Source organism: Triturus cristatus, chromosome 4_2 (assembly GCF_964204655.1).
Source record: "Triturus cristatus chromosome 4_2, aTriCri1.1, whole genome shotgun sequence".
NCBI classification, from domain to species: Eukaryota; Metazoa; Chordata; class Amphibia; order Caudata; family Salamandridae; genus Triturus; species Triturus cristatus.
Window position 1 is genome coordinate 840,070,425 of NC_140586.1, and position 21,595 is coordinate 840,092,019.

General features: G+C 45.4%; 1 protein-coding gene across 1 annotated transcript in view; it reads left to right on the forward strand.

Moving 5' to 3' along the window:
• LOC146835223 (E3 ubiquitin-protein ligase HECTD3-like) overlaps nucleotides 1–16,724 on the forward strand; it is a 387,450-nt gene extending 370,726 nt beyond the window's left edge. The window contains exons 20-21 of the mRNA XM_085602812.1: nucleotides 5,322–5,393; nucleotides 16,385–16,724. Of these exons, the coding sequence (XP_085458938.1) occupies nucleotides 5,322–5,393; nucleotides 16,385–16,469 (157 nt within the window). The 3' untranslated portion in view covers nucleotides 16,470–16,724. The remainder of the gene's footprint in view (nucleotides 1–5,321; nucleotides 5,394–16,384) is intronic.
• The last annotated feature ends 4,871 nt before the right edge of the window (nucleotides 16,725–21,595 follow it).

The following is a 21,595-nucleotide window of genomic DNA, read 5'->3' on the forward strand; positions in this document are numbered from 1 at the left end:
TAACCAGTCCGGCGCATACCAAAGGCTGGTAGGTTTTCAGGAGGCACTTCTAAAGTGATCTTTGGGTGCATTTATTAGTAAATCCATCACTGGAATTAGTGTGGGTTTATCGATACGAGATTTATGATACCAAACATCCGTATCTTCAGTGAAGCCATCATGTAGCTGGTGAACGCATTTTCACCAGTTTCCAGCACATTTTAAAATGCTTCCCTGGTCACTTGTACCGGCAGTAATAAGACTGAGCAGCACAGGCCCATATCTTCTCATGCAGGTGTGCCCTCACATGAAATATTTAGCACCCTACCTCAGGGCTGTCAGGCCTGCTGTAGGGGTAACTTACAAATATTGCATGCAGTGTTAGGGGACATGGTCCGCAGAGATGTGACATGTTGTGTTTTCACTTTTGTCTGCACCGAGACATGCAGCCTGCAATGGCAGCCTTGCATGTGCTTGGTGAGGGGTCCTTTAGGGTGGCACAAATGGGGCTCCGGCCCTTAGGGACCCACTTTAGTATCTCAGGCCTTTGGTACCTGGGGTTCCATTTACTAGGGACTTACAGAGGGTGCTAAAGGTTTTGCCAATTGGGGGGACAATTGTACAATTTTGGTAGAGTTCTGACACTGGGGACCTCGTTAGCAGGAACCCAGTGCACTTCCATTTGGAATCACGTCAATTACCAGGCAAAAGGTAGGGGTGACCATGTCCAAAAGGGCTACTTTCCCACACTATAGTTGGTGAGATTAAGCTTTCTGACTTCTTGTTCCCTTTACAGGACCTTCTGACTTAATGACAGCTTACACAGTGCGTTCCTGGGCCGCATGTGTTCATTTTAGCAGCCCAGCTCTCAGTTTCTAGGGCATCGAGCACATTTCTGTGCAGCTGTCTATCTTACCTCTGTGTTTGAGTGCTTGATTCTGCCTTTCACGGCTAAGCTCACCTTTTCAGCCAAGTGCCTTCTCAGCGTGGCAGCTCCTCTGTGTCCACTGACCAACTCAAGTTCTTCATTGTAAGACAGCTGATGGCTTCTTTACCATGTACTTGTGTATTTGATTTTACACGTTAGTGATTACTACATCAGTCACTCTTTTGGACTTTTCGTCAAGCTCAGTTTTAATGTGCAAAGAAATCCCTCATATGCAAATACAGAATGCATAGTTCGTTTTTGCGTGTAGCTGGCAAACCAAGATTAAAATGGACTAAGTTAAACGGATCATTTGACAGTTATCTAATTGGCATTTGTATTGGATGAGTTCACTGAGGTCATCAACAAATTGGAAGCCTGATTTAAAGATAATCTTAGCATAATTGTAGAGAGATATAGGTTTTTTACTCGACGCCAGCAACAGGATGAACATGTCTATCGTTTCTTAGCTTACTTGAGAATACTCCCCACCACTTTTGAGTTTTATGGCAGTTTGGGCAACTACTTAAAAGACCATTTGGTGGTAAATTGTTATGAAAAGAGAACCCGAGAAATACTTTTTGTGGTGTAGAATTCTTAGCTTAGAGGAAAGATTAGAAATTGCCAGAGACATAAAAAGATCAATTATAGCTTCAAAAGAAATGGGCAGATTTCAGCAGTTCTGTGAAACTGAAAATATCAGTGCTAGATCTAAAATTGTTTCAGTCTCAACTCTTTCTGACAAGAAGTTAGAAAAGGATGTCCCAAAGACATTCCTCAATCCTGTTTTAGATATGAATTCAAAAGTCGTCTTGCAAGTTATGAACAGTGTTTTGCTATTCGGAAACTATGCATGAAATGCAGAAAGTTTGGTCACTTCTCTTAAGTACGCAATAATTAAAATTAAAAAAAATGCTTTGGTGAAACAGTAACCATGTTTGGTAAATGGAGCCTTTGATTCTAACCAGAGTGGTTTAAGGGTGGTGTTGCTAATAAAAATGGTTGAGGAAGAAGGGAGATCCTATCTGTCGGGTGGCAATTGGATCTGTTGAACTTATTCACAGTAGACTCAGGTTCACCTGTAACTATCATTTCTGATGCTCTGTATTGGAATGAATAGAATCTTGTCGAATTTAAACGCCAGACATATGAACTGTTGCATTTGGAGGATTTGAAATCAACACTTTTGGCTATTTTCATGCGAAAGTGGCCTATAAAGATAATACTAATGTATATAGTGAAAATAAGGTATAGTGTTTTAGACTGGAAGGATCAGGGTATCGATTTACTGGAAGCCTTCGGGACGGCACCTGTGCCCAGTGCCAAGGACCAATTGAGATCTTTTGTGAGGCTATGTGAATAATCAAGAATTGTGGAGAATTTTGCTTTTAAGACAGAACCATTAAGAAAGCTACTGGAAGGGGGTGTTACATTCATTTTGGGGCGAGGCTGAAGAGTTAACTATCAATTCCTTAAAATATGTGATAATAAACGCTCCTGTTCTACAGGTTTTTAATGACAACACAAAATCCATAGTTACAGTTGACGATAGCGGCACGTGACTTAAAGCAGTGTTAAATCAAATGGTGAAAGGAAAGGTGAATACTGTGACTTTTGCCTCGGGCTTAGTCTAAGGCAGAAAGAAATATTGTGCAAATAGAAAGGGAGGCATTGGCCATGTGTGTGGGTCCACTCACCATTTTTCCACTTTTTTGGGATTTACCTTAGTGACTGATCATAAACCCTTAGTCTATCTTTTAGGGGATGGTAATTTTAACAAATAAAGTCCCAGGTTAGTGAGATTATTGGCCAAAATGTAGGAGTTCGCCTTTAAGATTAAACATATACTAGGTGGGAAAAGTTCTAGAGCTGATTTTCTGTCTAGGTGTTTTTGAGTGGATGCCTCTGAAGAGGTCACTTCAGATGATCTCAAATGTGCGGATGTGTTCTAGGGATGGCCGATGGTGTTCTAAATTGCGGAAGAAGTAGTTTCTCTGAGAGAATGGGAATAAGGAGCTCAAGAGTAGTGTTGAATCTTACTGAAATAATATATTGGTCAAGGCTGGCCTAAAGCTAAAAACATTCAGGAAGAAGTCAAATTGTTTTATAAAGTTAAGGATGAACTTTCTGTGGAGTGTGCATTAATTTTATGAGGTAACCTGTTAGTGCCATCTGTGGATCTGAGAAACAAATTAGTAAGATTTGACCATGGTGGTCATGAATGTTTATCTGGGTCTAGGAAAAGATTACGGCATTTTTACTAGCGGCCAGGAATGGATGCTGAAGTCTAATTGATGGATGCAAGGCGCGCTGGGTACAAAACGGTTGATAAATCCTTACGTACATACAATACTCCTTTGTCACCAGTGGAGTTTCCTGTGCACTCTAGGAAAAGTTTAGATATGGATGTTTATTGAGCCTGTGTAGCCACTCAAAAAAAAATTGAGATATACTTTACTGATCTTTGATTACCATTCCAAATGGGTATGTCATAGGTTTTTGAGTGGCCCTCATACTAAAGTGGTGATTAAAATACTGCAAGGTTGTTGCCCAAAGTTGTATTCACAGATAACGGTGTGCAATTTAAGACTGAAGTAATGGAGTCCTTTCTTGCTTTGCTTGGTCTTAGACGTGTAACAGTTTCACTGTATAGTCCTCAAGGCACTAGTATGGTGGAGAGTGAACAGGCTTATAAATGGCATTGTCATCAGGGTCAGATGTTCAGTCTGCGGTTGAGAAGAGATTGTAGAGTTATCACAGCACACCACACACAACCACAGAAGTGGCACCTGTTGCTTTGTTGCAAGGTAGACTTTCGTTAAACAAGTTGTCTCCTGTTCGGGTGTTGGATAGGACTAGAGCTAGTTTGAGAATGCCAGAAGTCCAAGAAGTACGGCAAAGTGTAGTAGATTCTGAACAGAGAAGCAAGGAAAGATATGATGAGTCAAAGAAAGTAAAGGTTGTGGATATTTGAGTGGGAGATCTGGCCAGAGTCAGACGGTCAGGGTCTGTGAAAAGCGACCAGTCAGTTTTATACCAAGTCAACGGTTACTTACATTAGCAAGCATGCACCCACAGTGGAAAATGGGCATTGATGGAGCAAAAGGAATGTTGCCAAGATTAACCCCTGGTGGTGGAACGAGTAGAGCCACTGGATTTGTACACTAAATCATTAGAGTGCTGGGTGGCCAGAAGTGTGATGATTTAGCGTGTTCAGGAGAGTCGGAAGAACAAAGTGTTCAGTCTAGCAGTTCAGGTTATGAAGTGGCTGGAAGGGATGATTCTTGTGTTGATGTTGAAGTGTCACTCGTCTGTCGGGCTGATGGAAACAGTAGAATTGAGGAATGCAATGAACCAGCTTTGTTGAGATATACAAGTGCAAGAAATAAAAACAAACCTAGATACCTTAGCCAATTAGTTTTGTCATAAACACTTAAATATTGGAAAATATTTCAAAGGCAATGTTTCATGGATATGTCTTATAATACTTTTGTAACTCCGTTTTATTTTAGGGAGGTTGTGATTCAAAATGTTATCTTTGTGGACATCAGATTTTTGATTATACAATGTTCATTTGTTTCTTGTTCATGGGGAAGATGTATTATATGCTTAATGTCGACGGTGCGGTGCTCAGTGTGGACATAGTGCTGTACTATCTCTTTGATAGAGTTAATTTCAAGCTTCCATGTTTTCGCCTCATGCAGACCATTCTAGGGACCGTAGTTACACAGTCCTTGGAGTATGTTGGAGAGAGACATTGTGTGTTCTTTCTCTGGCTTACTGAATAAACGTTGCTTTAATCACCTCGCTCTCCCGTGTCATTTTGATGGATCCAACAATCAGCCTTAAATTGGCATTAGCGTGCATACGTCCTTCACACTAAGGCCCAGCACAGCATTCGCAGTACAAGCTTCTCCTTGCACTGTGTGAACTTCAGCCACACAAAAAAGAGTAAAGGGAAAGTTCCCACACAAGGGACAATTGTAGCATGGAAAGTTGCTGTGCTAGCTGCCTTCTCGTAGCATGGGGAAAGGACATAGCACAGGCAGCAGCAAGTATCATATTGGCACACACAGCAGTTGCCGAGCGAGAGTGCACGCTACACACACACTTGAAAAGTACAGTACAGATTGCTTCAGTGCAAGCTTCACATACTCCCACATGGCAGGTGCACAGCATCAGTGCAAGAATCTGAAGCACCATCAGCAAATGTAGAACAGGACTGCGGTCTACACACACACGCACACACACACAAACACCAACTACAGTACCGGTAGCGCCACAAACGGTATCAGTGCAAGCTTTCATCCCACATACATTCCTGAGAATCCAGATTTGTAAGTATAGTGTGAGCACTTCAATGAATATGCATTGAGGCTTTGAAGCAAAAGATGACTATTTCTTCTTTTTACCACAGCTCTGAAGTCACAGATAATCTTCCAGAGTCCTCCACCTGCAGCAGTACCCTCTTTTTACCAAAGTATGCCAGGTAAGCTTTGGGCACGGATAGTGGTACCATGTAATGTTACGTTTCTAGCATTTGTAGAGTGGGCAGCTGCCAGTAGTGTGGTATCTTAGTACTCCAACTTTCTGAAGCGGTTTTTACGGGCCTTCATATGTGGTTGGAGAAATGTGTGATTGTGGTATGTCATATGCAGAAAGAGGTAGGTGACTGAGGTTCTTACACAAGAACTGGTCCTATTGCAGCAAACTCTTCGCTGCAAAAGTATTGCAGTTGTTGCCAGTATCTGTAGGGTGTGTGAGACGCCATACAGCATGCATCATTCAGTGTTTGGAATGTACCTCCTGGTCGTGCGAGTTAACATGTTCTGTCCATATGAAATTATTTGTTCTGATGTCGGTAAGTGTTGTCTTTTGAGTTGACTCAATATCAGTGATTTGATGCATGAAGAACCATGATTTATGGCCTTCTTGGAGGCAAGGTGGTTTTAGATTTTGGGGAGGGAGCTTTGACACAGGTTTTATTGAAGCGTGGTACTTTATAGTTGGTGAAAGTGTGTTTGGACAGATGATGCGTCTGGTTGGAGGGTCTGGAATTTTTGTTGGACATATGCGTTTCTGGTGCCTTCCACTGACTTAATTGTGCTACTGAATTCTGTAGTGCAGTGCTCATCAACAGACAGCAGAAATGTGTATAAGCAGTTGAGGCATTGCCACTCACATCGAAGCATCCTTTCCTACAAGTGTGAACTAAGGAGGTAGTGGACTTGTATCTTTCAAACTGTTGTTTCTCCATGAAAGCTAATGTTGGGTGTTCGGACGTTTGAGAGAAACTGAGAAGGTCCAGAGATACCAGGTCTACTTAGTGCAAAGCTGGAAGTCCTGATGATTCTCTAGCTATGCTTGCTCCTGCTTAGAAATAGGATCTGCATGGCTCATACCCGATGGAGGTAAGCTATAGCTAGCTGCCCACGAGTCTGCTTGCATGTTGCAGAAAAAGCCACCTTGCCCTTACCAAACCCATATACAGGTCAAAACCCTCCGTTGATGCAAAGCTCTGCGAATGGCATTTTGCCTATAGGTTAATCGGGAAGTGCCCGATGGACTCGTCTCCCAAATCAGTATGTGAGACGGTTTGTTAGCAGTTTGTGGGCCTATTTTATTACCGGATGGGCCAATTCTTCCTGTTAATTTCACTGATATTGCCACAAGCATTGCTTGCAGCAAACACAAATATGCGGTTCCCATATCCATACAGTTAAAAACAGGCCTGATTTGCAAATGTGGGCCACTTTTTAGGTCTCGCCTTGGCAGCGCTTGAGCTGTCTCTTCGAGACATGCTGTATTGTGGTATGTAATTGAAGCTGCATCCACTCTCCACCCATACTTTTAATTGGCTGCTACGACTGTCCTTTGTAAATGTTAGCTTTTGATTTCTTAATAGGCTTATTAGTCCCTCCCTGTCCTCTGTTGTTACCTCCCATGAGGACTGTCCCTCTTACATGTGTTCGTAATCAGGAGCTTTTATAAGCCGGTGACGAGCATCATTTAATTCATGTCGTGCTGAAGGAAGCATGACGGAGCGCATAGCAATAGCGTCCTTGTGCTTTCACTTTAATAATCGTTGCTGTTTATTTTGGATACAGCGCAAAGCACTTGTGAGTATTTGCAGCGCACCATGCTCACTTTCACTTTAAGAATACCCGCCACCCCACACAGCACTCGCTTCCCTTACCGAGATTACTGTGTGGGGCGGCGGGTATTCTTAAAGTGAAAGTGCACATGTTTTTATTTTTCTTTGCTCCCCGTCTGTTAAGCCGGCAATAGCAGCCGCTTGTTTGTAGTTGCAACTTTATGAGGCGAGTGCTGTGTGGGACTGCAGCTATTTTTAAAGTGAAAGTGTGCATGGTGAGCTGCAAATACAAACAAGTAGCCGCCATTGCCAAAGCCGGTGCAAAGTTGTCTTGCGCTCCTATTGTTTTGGCGGCTGCTTGTTTGTATTTGCATCGCACCATGCCACTTTCACTTTAAGAATAGCTGCCGTCCCACACAGCACTCACCTCATAAAGTGAAAGCGTACACGACGCACCTTAGATGCAAACAAGCGGCCGCCATTGCCCGTGTTGAACAGACGGAGAGCAAAAAAAACAAAAAACGGAAAGCTGATTCCGCCCTCAAGTTCGCGCTATATAAAATTGCAAAAAGAAAACAAAATACAGTATAGCTCCCTATTCTTCTCTAGCCATGTTTGTGCTGTATAAATAACATTACTATTGTTCATTACTTTTGTCGGACCTCCTGCCCAACATAAAAACCTGTGTTTTCCTGAACAACCACTTTGTAACAAACACATTCCGTGAAATGTGCGTAGATAAATGAATCTTCTCTGAAGCTTTTAGGCACATACTTATGCAGTGCGGACTGCGCGGCGCAGAGCACTGAAAGCGGGATCAAAAGCCTAAATCCCTGCCCTCCATCCTGCACTCTTCCTTGTGCCTGCGCCTCCCAGTCTTATCCTGAAAGTACTGAATTGTTCTGGTGCTGGTCTCACTTGTGGTCAGAGCTCGGTACAGGCCTGTCCGTCAGCAGCTATTGCCCGGGCAATCACTCATTTCAGGCTAATCTGCTGGTGGATATCAGGGAGTTATGGATTATGTCAGATCCGGAAACCAATTGCTGGCAACTACTAGATATGCATTGACGTTGATGGTATTGCTGAATTAAACTTGGTGTTTCTGAATTTGCTGCAGGCCGCTAGTGAAACCTTGAACCTTTCTCACACAACACAGAATTCCCTCTCTGCCTTTTTTCCTCAGCTATGTTTTTTTTCTGTCTCTAAATTATTAATAATTTAGTAATTGAAATAAATCTAATGAAGATGAAATTAATCAGGTTCGCCTTGCGATATTTAAGCAAACAAAAGAAACCCGTCAAAGGGTGAGAACAGCTAGGCTTCCAAGATGCATGGACTGTTTAGAGACTCGAGACTCTATCATCACTCACCTGCCCGTTCTCTTTGCACACCGAGCGTGTCAAGTGTACAGCACATTCCTGTACTGATTAAACTTCAAGGGCTAGTCAAGTAATGGGGAGGCTTTTGGCTAGAGAGTTCAAATGCAATTTTTCAGGCGCCACCCTCTTCCCTATGCCCCACTGTTCTTCTTGCTCGGTCCCCCCTTCTTTCCATCACAGGTCAGAAAGCGAGAGTGGTCAGAACACTCTTCAGAGCTGACTTGGTTTACAGAATCGCCGTGCTTGTCCTAATCTCGAAACCTGTACTCAGCTTGTGAAAAAATAAGTACAGGGGCCCCGAATTGTAGTCCAAAGGGCACATACTTATTTTTTTGTAGCTTTATATAGCGCGAACTCGACCCAAAGGTATTGAAATGTTGTACATGAGCCCCAGTTACGTCACACAAAGACACATTCATTTGATTCTGGGCAAATCACTTAATCTCCCTGTACCTACCAACAAAATGAACGTGTTCCTGTGTAACATAACTGGCGCTCATGTACCGCGCTCTAATACTTTCAGGTCGAGTTTGCGCTATATAAGGCTACAAAAAACACTGTGGACATTCTAGCACTCTTTTCCAAATAAAAGAAGAGCCACAAATCAGCACCAAACATACACCACCAGTGGCACAGGGGCGGCCGGATGCAGGGTGCAAATATAGAGTTGGGTGCCTGTAAAGATCAATCCAATCCAGTTGAGATAATCCAAAGTTATTTATTTAAGTAGATCCTTTACACCTCAGCCTGCCAACTCAGCTGTAGTCCCAACTGCTTTATCTTGAATCCAAACATTCTCAAGAAGCAGTCTTCAGAACAACACTATGTCACTTAGAGGTGCAGCCTTCCACATGAATACTTACAATGGCTGAAAGGTACAGCATATTACAGGTCCCAATGTTCTTCAATGCAGAAACTCGGCTTAGACAACCAGGCGGCTGCACGCAGGTCATCAGAGACGACCGAGGTAAGTTAAGGTGTTGAGGGTCGTCGGGGCGCCATCTGTTCAGCTTACCAAGGCCCAGGGGCTTCGGGTGCAGGGGTGTCCTTTGACATCGGATTCTTCTTACCGGAGCCTCAAGTCAGCCAGTGCTGGACTTGATGTCAGGATCTCTGGAGAACCTGTTCTGCATCGGTGGGCCTCCTGGACAAGGGCTGAAGGCATCCGGTGCAGAGTGGGCAGGACTCTCGGTTCCAGAGGGCACCAGAGCCCTTTGTATAGGTTTGTTGGGGACAGATCTGCTGACCTCAGGAGACACTGTCAAAGGGCAGGCGGCCTTCCTTGGGTTATGGGAGTCGCTGGCGGCAGGACAGGCATGGTCTTCTTTTGCAGGGGCTTTAAAGCTGGAGACAAGCCGGTAGGGCTAAGTAAGTAGGTGTTTTCAGGCTTCGCTGCACGGTGTCTTCGTCCTTCTTAGGTCAGCAGAAACTAGTTTCAGGGTCTTGGGGATCCACATAAATAATACATTTAGGGGCCTTTTCAGGGAGTGTCAGGTAGGGCCAATGGGCAACTTACTTGGGATGACTACACCCTCAATTATGCCGCCCTCTTGTGGGAGGGTGCATAGTCCTAGCCCTGATTGGAGGAGTCTCCCCATCGTCAAGATTGCGGGGACTGAAAGAAGTGCTTCACCTCCCCCACCATAGGGGTGGAGTTGGCAGAGGTGGGCATAGCTCCTATACTTCAAGGTTTTCCTGACGGTTTTCCCACCCAAAGTGGGGGTGTAAACCAGGGGCTGCCATCTGCTGCTAGCACCAGAGGCTGGGGGTCGCATGACAAAGGCGGCAGGCCCTTGAAGCTTACCTCTCGAGCACTGTGCCCATCCTGGGGAAGGAGGTGTGACACCTCCGCCTAGGATGTGCATACGTTTCTGGTCCTAGAGAGCAGAGGCTCTCGACCCAGGGGTCCAGAAACCTGTCTGGTGGTGGCAGGCTGCCTACAGCCAGTCTGTGACCACACCAGATTTGGTAGGTTTCCAGGGGGTACTTCCAAGGTGCCCTCTGAGTACATGGTTCAATACATCTCACACTGACATCAGTGTGGGTTTATTGAGAGGAGTAATTTGGCACCAAACACTCCTGGTTTCAGAGAAGCTATCATTGTGCTTGGGAACTCGAGCTGTCGAGTTTCCAGCCATTGTACTCTCTATGGCTTGCAATACCCAAGAATGGACTTAAATGTTGTAGGGGCACATCTTCTCAAGCAGATATTCCCACACCTGTGGTATGCCGTCGGGCTGGAAGGCCTGCTAGAGTGGTGACTTACCTATACCGTAGGCAGTGCAAGCTGGCATGGCACAGGCACACAGGCAATTTCCCCTGTCGACTTTGTCATTTTGTCTGCACCAGGCCATGCATTCCGTAGTAGCAGTCTGAAGGCTAAGGTAAGGGGTCCCTAGGAGACCCTCTTCAGTCCCAATGCCCTAGGTACCCATTTACTAGGGACTTGCAGTGGGCCTGAGGGGCCAATTGTGGAAGAAGCACTGGCACAGGGGACCTGGTTGGCAGGTCCTTACAATCGAATCCACATCAAATACCAGGCAAAAAGTGGGGGTAATCCTGTCAAAAGAGGCACTTTCTCACAATGGCATTATCTAATGCTTCGTTGGTGTTTCATTTCCCAGCACTTCTGCCCCAGCGCTTAAGAAAGGAGCTCCCCGTATGTGCATGAAATTGATTTTTAATCAATCTAATAATCTTTAATGGAATAGTGCATCATAGTATCTCTATTGGCTGTGACTAGAAGCAGTTGTTAAAAACTGTCATTATTTCAGACTTTGTCTTACATGCTGTTTTCTGCGGTAACATTATCAGTAGTTAAAATATTGTAATACTTTATTTTTCCGTATAGCACTACAAAGACCCCCTTCGGCCTTGTTTGCTTTTCTGAGTGCTAGAAAACAGAGGTGTTTCCACTGGGCAGTTTAGTTGTTCTCAATTTACCAACCTTGGAGTGATGGAAGGCTGAGTCTTCCCTGCGGGGATTCGAACTCGGTGCAGTGTAAAACTGCTTTCCTAGCATGTCTAAATGTTATTTATAGCGGATCTTTTAAGAGATAAAAAAAAATAGAAAGTCATAGCTTCCAAGTTTTTAGACCGCTTATGCATGACATTTTCATGATTTCATGGTACATATAAGTGACATTCTACTGCCAAAAGTGTGACTGTTCGAGTGACGCATTCTCTGCAGTAAAAGCAAGCAATTAAGTCAACCTCGTGTCTGCTTGCAATATTCCTGTCACTTCCCTAGCTACTGCAAATCTACACTTGACCTACTGTCACTACTTGGCACATCTAGAGTCGCTTTCGACCTCCAGGGAAATGTAATGAAAATGTGCACGGCTGCAATATATTGCACGCTGTGACAGCCAGAGCTGCTATCCATCTCCAATCGACCTTTAATTACCACTTGCAGTACAGCGTCTTTTTGCACAGGTCCATTAGACCTCTAATGGCTGCCCGCGGCACTGCATCCCCGCACATCTACGGCCACACTACTGCAGCCTGTGACATCTACAGCTGCTGCCCAGCTACAAGGAACCTCTAGTGACTGCTTGCAGTGCTGCATCCTGTCCCATTCAGAGCTATTGCCTATCTCCAAGGGACCTCTAGTGACCAGTTTCAGTACTGCATTATACACATGCAGAGCTGTTGTCCATCGCCAGGGGATCTCTAGTGGCCACTTGCAGTACTGCATTGTACACATACAGAGCAGCTGCCCTCTCCAAGTGACCTGTCATGACCATTTGCAGTTCCGCATCCTGTCACTGTTCCCCGGTCCATCGGGGCTCTAATGACCAGCCATAGCACCACATCCTGGCACATTCCAGCGGCTCGACTGCAACCTGTGACTTCTACCGTTGCTGCCCATCTTCAAGGGTCCTTCAGTGACTGCTTGTAGCACTGGATCCTGTGACATTTGGAACTGCTGCTCATCTCCAGTGCGCCTCTCGTTAACCTCTTGTGGTGCTGCAGCCGGACACTTCCGGAGCTGCTGTCCATCTCAGCTCCACTTAAGTGACTGCTTGTGGCACTGCCCCCTGTGGCTTCTGGAGTGGCCCTACTATACGTCTCAACATCCAAAGCTCCTCGACAGTCCAGGGAACCCCTAGTGACCGCTCATCACACAGCCCTACCTGGGGACCCCTAGTGACCACTTGTCACGCTGCCCTGCCAGGGGACCCCTAGTGACTGCTTATCACACTACCCTGCCAAGGGACCCCTAGTGACCGCTCTTCACATTGCGCTGCCAGGTTACCCCTAGTGACCGCTTGCCACATTGTTACAAAACAACTTATCCGCGGGTCTAGCAAGCTTATAGAAGCTCTAAGAACATACAGCAGAAGCAAAAGCAAAGACTCTCAGTCATACATGTGGGGAGTCCTTTTCTGAGGATGGAATCCCATCACCCACCGAAATGGCTGCCCTCTTCAAGTGACCTGTCATGACCATTTGCAGTTCCGCATCCTGTCACTCTTCCCCGGTCCATCGGGGCTCTAATGACCAGCCATAGCACCACATCCTAGCACATCCCAGCGGCTCGACTGCAACCTGTGACTTCTACCGTTGCTGCCCATCTTCAAGGGTCCTCCAGTGACTGCTTGCAGCACTGGATCCTGTGACATTTGGAACTGCTGCTCATCTCCAGTGCGCCTCTGGTTAACCTCTTGTGGTGCTGCAGCCGGACACTTCCGGAGCTGCTGTCCAGTTCAGCTCCACTTAAGTGACTGCTTGTGGCACTGCCCCTGTGGCTTCTGGAGTGGCCCTACTATACATCTCAACATCCAAAGCTCCTCGACAGTCCAGGGAACCCCTAATGACCGCTCATCACACAGCCTTACCTGGGGACCCCTAGTTACCCTGGGATCTACTCTTGGTTGCAATACCTAGTGCAGCCAAGGGCTAAAACCCCCTCACTGTGAGGGAGGAGCTCAGGGATATTTTTTAGAAACTATTCAGCTGTAGGATGTACTAAAATCCTACAGATGTAAAGCACTATAGAATTGGAGTGATGGACGCAGTACAAAAAGGAAAGTGATATGTGATTTAAAATTGGCTACCAAGAGAAAAAAGACCTTTATTGGTTAACACTTGGTGTCAAAGTTAAAAACAATGCATATGCAGTTGGGAAATATTAACTGCATTCGTCCAAAAAACAGGTCACATTGCCCTGCCAGGGGGTCCCTAGTGACCACTCGTCATGCTGCCCTGCCAGGGGGTCCCTAGTGACCACTCGTCATGCTGCCCTGCCAGGCGGTCCCTAGTGACCACTCGTCATGCTGCCCTGCCAGGGGGTCCCTAGTGACCACTCGTCATGCTGCCCTCGTCATGCTGCCCTGCCAGGGGGTCCCTAGTGACCACTCGTCGCGCTGCTCTGCCGGGGGTACCTAGTGACCACTCATCATACTGCCCTGCCAGGGGACCCTAGTGACCGCTCGTCACACTACCCTGCCAGAAGGGTCCCTAGTGACCACACGTCATACTGTTGTGCAAAGGGGATCCTTGTGACCGCTCGTCACACTGCCCTGCCAGGGGGTCCCTAGTGACCGCTCATCACACTGCCCTGCCAGGGGTCCCTAGTGACCACTCATCATACTGCCATGCCTGGGGATCCTAATGCCCACTCGTCACACTGCCCTGCCAGAGGACCCCCAGTGACCACACGTTGTGCTGCCCTGTGTCACTTTTAGAGATGCTGCTCAGTTCCAAAGTACCTCATCTGTTACATTCTTGCCTCCCTGGTTTGGCATTAAAAGACCCTCTTGCCCCCTTCGCTCCATGTGGGCTAGTAAAAAGCCGTTTTGCGTACGCTCTTAATCATTGGTTTGTAAAAGGCAGCCATAGTTGGGGTGTAGTTTGCCCCTCACAACTCTGGGTCCTGGTACCACTGCACCTGCTGCACTGCAGACACCCACACCCTGCTGCTCACTGAGGAAAATATTCAAGGTGGGGTCGATTAAAAAGATTGAAGAAATAGGGTTTAATTTGGAGCAATTTATTAAGTCGCCAAAAAGTGGAAGTGTTGCATTTTAGATTCGTCACCCGTATGTGCCCCCTCCACCCCGCAGGCCCAGTGGTATTTAACTCTGTCCCTCTTGTACATGCATCCTTTTATACCCGTTCTTCTTTCTTAGCTCTGCAAATTATACGCCGTTTCCTGCCTGCTATCTTCAGCGATAAAATAATATAATAAAAGTTTCCCATTCCGTTTTATATTGAATTGATGAAGTCCGCACATATCCGCTCGCAGACCCGCGCTGCCCAGACGGCGGCCGCGCTCTACCGAATTCACTCTGCTGCGGAAGTGGGCGCGTGCGGTTCCTGGAAGCCTGGCCTGCTCTGACCTCGGTCTTCATCAAACATTTAAGAGTTTCAGATTTAGAGTGCATCATGGTTGCCGCTTAATTAGCAATTTCTTGACAAACATTGGCAAGCAGAGGGATGTGTTTTTTTTTTTTTTAATTTTCTTTTTTTTTATAACTATAAATGCCACAGAAGTAAAAATGAAAACCTAGCATCGCCTAAACATTGCAGCCCTAGACTGCCATAAAAAAGTTAAAGAAGAGTGACTGTTGTATACAGTTTTAATAGAAGAGTAAGGGGACTTCCGATATGCCGTTTGCTTGGAGCAAGTATGAAAACTCTTTCGAGTTTAAGGCACAGCACAGGAAAATGGGACCCGTTAGTGGAAAGAAAATGTATCATTGGCTTAAAATTGCTGCCTCTCGCAGACCCTGTGGAAAGCACAAGGATGACTCCAAGAAATGAAAAGTTCAAGATTGGAAAGAGGCTCTGGTATAAGTCCATTTAGCTCTGGCAGACGTGCAGCTTCTGGAGTCAATTCCAATGCACCTATTGTACATGATTTTGTGAGACTTGCCTTGCACTCCATCGATCCAGTGGGGGGGTAGTCGTTCATTCAGTTCACGTTTGTCGCTAAAACGAATGCACATTATTGTTCAGAATGTCGCTAGACCTTTACCAACGCGCTTCATTGCTCTCCACACCACTAGACCTTTTTTAAGAATTCATTTTATTATGCAAATTTTAATGAACTTGGACGACCAGTTTTTTTAATTTAATTATTGGTCAAAAGACTATTAGTATTTCTGTGATTGGTGAAGGTTAATGTGTGGTGTACAATAGGTTCTCATTTTTAAGGATGCATTTTTAGCAATTAAATGATTGTAATGGTTTTTAGTAACCAATCAACAAGCTTTGAATTTGAAAGTAGATATTGCCACACCGGCCCTGGTGCGCTTTGTTTTTGGCGGATGAGCATGTGTGAGCGGGTCCAATGCCGTCACTCACAGTGCAATAGAGCCAAAGGCTGAAGTGATCTTACCCTTTGGCCCCATGCTCCATGCTATGGTGGACAGAAGCAAAATGTGACAAGCGAACACTAATGGTACAAAAGGGAGTAGTGATGGACGGAGCATCAGAACCAATCAAACACTCACACCCAGTCAACTGATCTGGGTTATGCCCAGACGTGGGTCCCTTGCTCACTTTGCCACTGGATTCAAGCAAGCCTGGCTGAAGACTGCTGAAATGCCAGAAACCGGTCCTAGGAAGCTTGTTTCCGGTCCAGGGAAGACATGGCTTGGCAGTTCGGGCTGGACTGTTCCCATGAGGCACAGGGTCAGACTGATTTGCATATGGCCATGTCTGAACTGGGGTGGCAGAGTGGGCTAAAGAACGGTGATGGATTAAACCCAGATCAGTTGACTGGGGGTGAGTGCTTGCAATGTTCAACACTCCGTCCATCATTTCCTTTGGTTTAAGCGAACACCAATCGCATAAAGTATTCTTTAGGCTCCATCTAAAAAACAGTCAGTGGTGTTTCTATTTATTAGATGATGCCACAGTGAGGCAGTACAGCTGGTGGTGGGGATCTACGCCAAATAAAAAGAGGGCCAGGGGTCAACTGTGGGAAACAGGGATCACAAAGGACTTCCAGCATTGAGCAATAATATCTATTTTTTGTTTTTACTCTTTCTTTTCCAGTGCCAAAGTCTGCGAAGAGAAGCTGCGGTACGCCGCTTATAACTGTGTGGCCATCGATACGGATATGAGCCCTTGGGAGGACTGAATGAGCTGGCTAACCAGGGTGAAGAGATCACCGATCCCAGCGGAGGTGGCCCCGGGTAATGGAATACTGCCGGGCCTAGAGTTGTGGTGGAGCACACATCGAAAGAAGAGTGGAACGCTGCCTGATTATATAACTTATAAAAAATGATTTAACCATGCTAATATTTCATTGCACCATTATCAAGCCTGATTATGGTGTTGCACATCCTGGAAGCATTTCTGTATCTCTTGAGAATATAATATAACTCGGAAATGATTTGCTGCTGTTACCGTTTCCTTATTTCGCCTCTCAGAAAGATAATGGTTCAGTTGAATAAATAAGCCCTGTTTATTGAGTGCAACTTCACAATACTCTCTACAGTACTGCTGTGGCTACATGTCCTCCTTTTAGTAGTGTTGGCCAACTATTGAGCTGAATATGGTTGTCCAGACATGCATAGACAGTTGAAAGAAAATGTAAAGATTTGGTACTGCAGATCAGCTGTATGGTAAAGTTTGCACATTTTTGTGTGGGACAAAGATCCGCTTTGCCACCAAGCCCCTGTCCAAGCCATGATTTAAATAAGTGGGAGGCGTGTTCCAGAAGATAGAAACCTAGATTCCAATTCTCTAAATGCCAAGTTAATCATTTAGGACACAGAAATCTGGAATGGAGCAATAGAGGTGTACGACTACCAAAGAGATTCGGGATATGAGGTTCTCCAGCTTTGACTCTGTGGAAGATTCACATGATCTGAATTATTCCTTCGCTAAGTAATAAGGGACAGCCCTATAACCCTGGGAACTGGGGCAGATCAGTAATAGAACAAAACACTGGTCCCTTCTGGAAAAATGTACGCCTCAACTTCCTTGGCAAATCAAAAAAGCCATAAATTGACTGCTTTTTAGAACGGATCAAATCAAATATATTCACTGTGAAAACACAAAAGTATACGAACATCTAGCATCACAAAAAGGTGCTCCGACAAAAACATCGCAGTGAAAGTGAATGAACTAAAGTGTGCAAGTGCTATGTACAAAGTATATAAACAAAACTAGGGGCTGATATGAATATAGATTTCAGCAACACAACTCTGAATCAGAGTATGGTGTGCACAACATCAAAACTGAAGTCACTCCTCTAATGTATTCGTTGACGTTTCGACCCTAATAAACTTATTTTAAAAGGGTCATCAGCAGTACTAAAAAACAAGGCAGCAACCAATGTGAAGCGATAAAACCAGTTAGAAAAGCTGCACAGCTTTTGGAAAACTCAACAGCATTATTTAATGCCCGTCCATTTCACTTTTCCCCTTATGCAATATATCCACCTTGTTATAAGGACTGAACTCTGGCTAGTGAGGTGAAGGAATGACCTCCTAGTTCTTAAACAAGGTCATGCGACCGTGTGGGAAAGCTCTATGAATATAGGATGTGTGGCAGGATTATGGCACGGTCGTCGTTTGATATGTCCAATGGAGGAATATAGATATAAAGGCACTTTCCCAACATCATAATTGTTATGTTCTAAATTAAGTTGTTTTTTGGAGCTACAGTAATGCAAGCATCAACCAGGATAACGGACAAGTGTTGTTTGAGAAATATGGTCTCGTCTCCCAAAGTATCCTCAAAGAAAAGCAGGTCAAGATAATTTTACTAATTTGAACGAAGTAAGAGAAGGAGCACGTGAAGAGGTAGCCCAGATTGTGAATGATATCCACAGGGTGGGAGGAGGGCCATGATCAGAGGTTACAAGTGGCATGACTAGCGGGAAGATAAGCCTCCGACAGCAAGGAACTCAGTCTTGTCACATTTGAGGGAAAGGAAATTCACCCTAGCAGCTACTGCTGACAGACAATTCTTAAAATTGAAGTTAGTTCAAGTGTCTCTGCCAGCATGAGAACTAATCTGAATGTTAGCATAGGCCTTAACATACACACCAAAGGATTTGATAAGGAAAGCTATAGCAGATACACAGATGCTGAAAAGTGTTGAGGTTGGGCAATGGCCCTGCTGATGCTACAGGAGAGCACTCAAAACTAGGACTGAAACAAAGGCACCTGAATGGCCTGTCTGAAATTGGGTAGACCAATACAGAGCAGTGTCTGACACCTGCCTCAAAGAGACTATGGTGTCCAAGTCCCCAGATTGGTCCAGCAAGTTCAGCATGGCTCTGCTGCCATGATCAGCAATATTTCTTGGTTGAAGCAGACAGGATAAAAGCACAGTATTAGTACTATGAGAGGTGTGAAATCCTGCATAGGAGGCGTGTGAAATGTAATTAGATGTGATGATGAGTACAGAATCTTGACTGTACTAAAAAGATCTCAGATGTCTCAGAGCATGGGTCAATACTTCATGGACTAAGTGAAGGATGCAAACAGGACAGCAATCCAAGAGAATTGGACTTGACCATAACATCACTTTTTGGCATTAGCCTCCAAGAGGTCACCAAAATCTTTGAGAAGGGAGACACTATGTTTAATTGAAGCAGGGATCAAAGGTAGTATAGTTGTTTAATCGTTTCCGTGCCTATGGAAATATTACACAATTGGCAATTGCAAATCTCTAGCTACTGTTGATACTTTAATTTTAATAGGAAATAGGTATTCATAGCATGTGTGGCTGCCATCTAGGGTTGGGTTTGGATGTTTGCAAGTTGGTTGTCTATGATGACTTTTTTGAGGTCACAAGATGTGCTGTGATTCCTCAATTAGTCGGAGATGCTTGCGCAGTGACACTATCTTAGTTTTTTTTATATTGGGTTCAGGCACACAACAAGAGGGCTTTGAATGAGTCTTATTTCTTCCATGTTTTTGAGCCCACCCTGTTGGATTTCGACACCGAAGCATCTGAAAACCAGTCTGTGTCTCAACTCTGTTGGTTTACTTCACCGGACACCTTCCGTAGGACTGACTTGACAGTTTAATATCCCAGACACGGAGCCTCCCTGTTCCCTTTTAGGACCACGTCCTCTCTCGACCTTCGATAAAGGTGAATGCAATTGCCCCCAGTGCAACTCTAAACACCCTTGGGCGGACAACAACTGCAACTTATGCCTTTCTCCCGAAGCCTCTTGTGTGTTCTCCCTTGCCTTTCTCTCACAGAAGACCCTAAGTTACTGAGCAGACTGTAAGATGCACCAACAAGTTTCCCTTGAAACTCCAGACATCTCCGGAGATCCCTGTGGTGGCAGAGAGGCTTGCTCATCTGGAGTCTTGGCTTCCCAGCCAACACCCAGTACAGAGAAGTTTCTTTCAGCACGGTGGAGCACTTGGAAGAGCAGGATTTCAAGCTGACACCAAAGACCAGCGGCTGTCAAATTAAGACTTAAGTCTTAAGTATACCACATGTCTCCGACCCCCATGCCTCTTCTAGAGCCTCCGCCAGTACTGAGAAAAGGCTTTGGCAAAGAAGACTGCAAAACTGAGGTTGTTGAACCTCACCAGCTATCGAGCCCTGCTCGATCCAAGCGTGCTGTGCATCCTCACTCGTATTTGAAGCCGGCGCTGAACATCCTGTCAACGATAAAAATTCTGCAGATGCTGAAACCTTAGTTGACAGCTGGATCTGAGTAATTGGAGTTGCGGATGTTGCTGCGACTTCAGGAGGAGCTTGATGCCACACAGAACCATCTCTTCTTCCACCCAGTCACTGGGGTTTCCAGTCACCTTTTCAGACCCAGGCAGTCCATACAAACCTGTCGACCCTTATGACTGACCCATATGACCACCCCTTAGACGCAGGACCGAATGTTGACCCCTATGACGACTATAAAATTGACCCACCAGACGATTCCGATCTGAACCACTACCTGATCCCCGCCAGATTATAGCATGACCTACCATGCAGTCATACAAAGGGCCCCAGCATTTCACAAAGTAGACATGTATGTCATAAAGGAGGAAGAGGACTTCCAAATGGAGAAGCTCTTCAAGTCTGAGCAGATGGTGCATTTCTTGCCTATGCTTAAGTCTGATCCTGAGAACTTTAAGGAGCCAATTAAGGTAAGGAATGTGAAATCTAATACCCTCACTTAGCGACCCTATATACATCAGAAGTCCGGTTCCCCCGACTTCTTAGTGGTCCACTTGCAAAGAGTACAATTGCGCCAACAGGCTTCCACTGACCCTAAACACATCCTTGGAGAACAAGAGCTCTTAGGCGCCAAAGAGGGCAAAGCGGCTGGCACATCCGGAATCCCAGCTCAAGCTGCAGGCGATGTCCCATGAAAAGAGGCAAGATAAAGAGAGTAAGAAGATTGGCACAGCGGACAAAAGGGTATTCATAAGTTCAGCCACGCATTGGTGCATAGCTAATTATTATGGGTTCCTCTCCAGAAATAACAGTTCCCATTGGGGGAAAATGCAGGAGTTTGTCAAACAGCTCGTAGAGAAGTACAGGAAGAGGGGGGAGGAAATGGGCAAAACCATCTTGAACACCAACATTAGTTGCTTGCTCACTGTCTTAGACAGAGCCTCAAAAGGCATTAACACCACCGTCCTCAGACTTCATGCTTGACTGCATCTCCTCAACCTGCCGTAGCATCTCTTTGGCCCCCAAGGGCAAAAAAAGGGCAAGGAGATTGCAAGGTCTGTGGGAATCTTGCAAAGTCAAACAACCAGAGATTCCATTTGCAAGCAACAATCTAGGGGGGAGCCAAGCCCGCTTCACCTAACCAGCTGCATGCTTACCAAAGACCGCTGCAAGCCTTTCATCAAAAGTGTGGAAGGGGCTACACCAAGGGTGCATAAAGGGGTAGCAACAGAGGCAAGGGCAGAGGTAGCGCCAATAAAGCAGCTTCCACCTCTAAACAGTGACATGCTCTGCCTCCCCCGATCACCCATCACCTATTAATGGGAGGATTTGCTCTCAATGGGAGGAAATCATATTAGACCCGTGGATTTTAGTGGTGGTTCACCACAGCTACTTCCTAGAACTTCTCGCAACCTCTCCCAACATCCCATCCTTCACCAGAGACCATCTCCACCTATAGAAGGGACAAGTGCTCTTCCATAAGGAGGCGATAAGGAGAGTGCCTTCACACCATCGGGCAAGAAATCGACAATAATTCTTCCTTAATCCCAAAAAGGACGTCTCCTTCAGGCTTATGCTGGCCCTTGGGCTTCTAAATTATTGCAGCCTGTC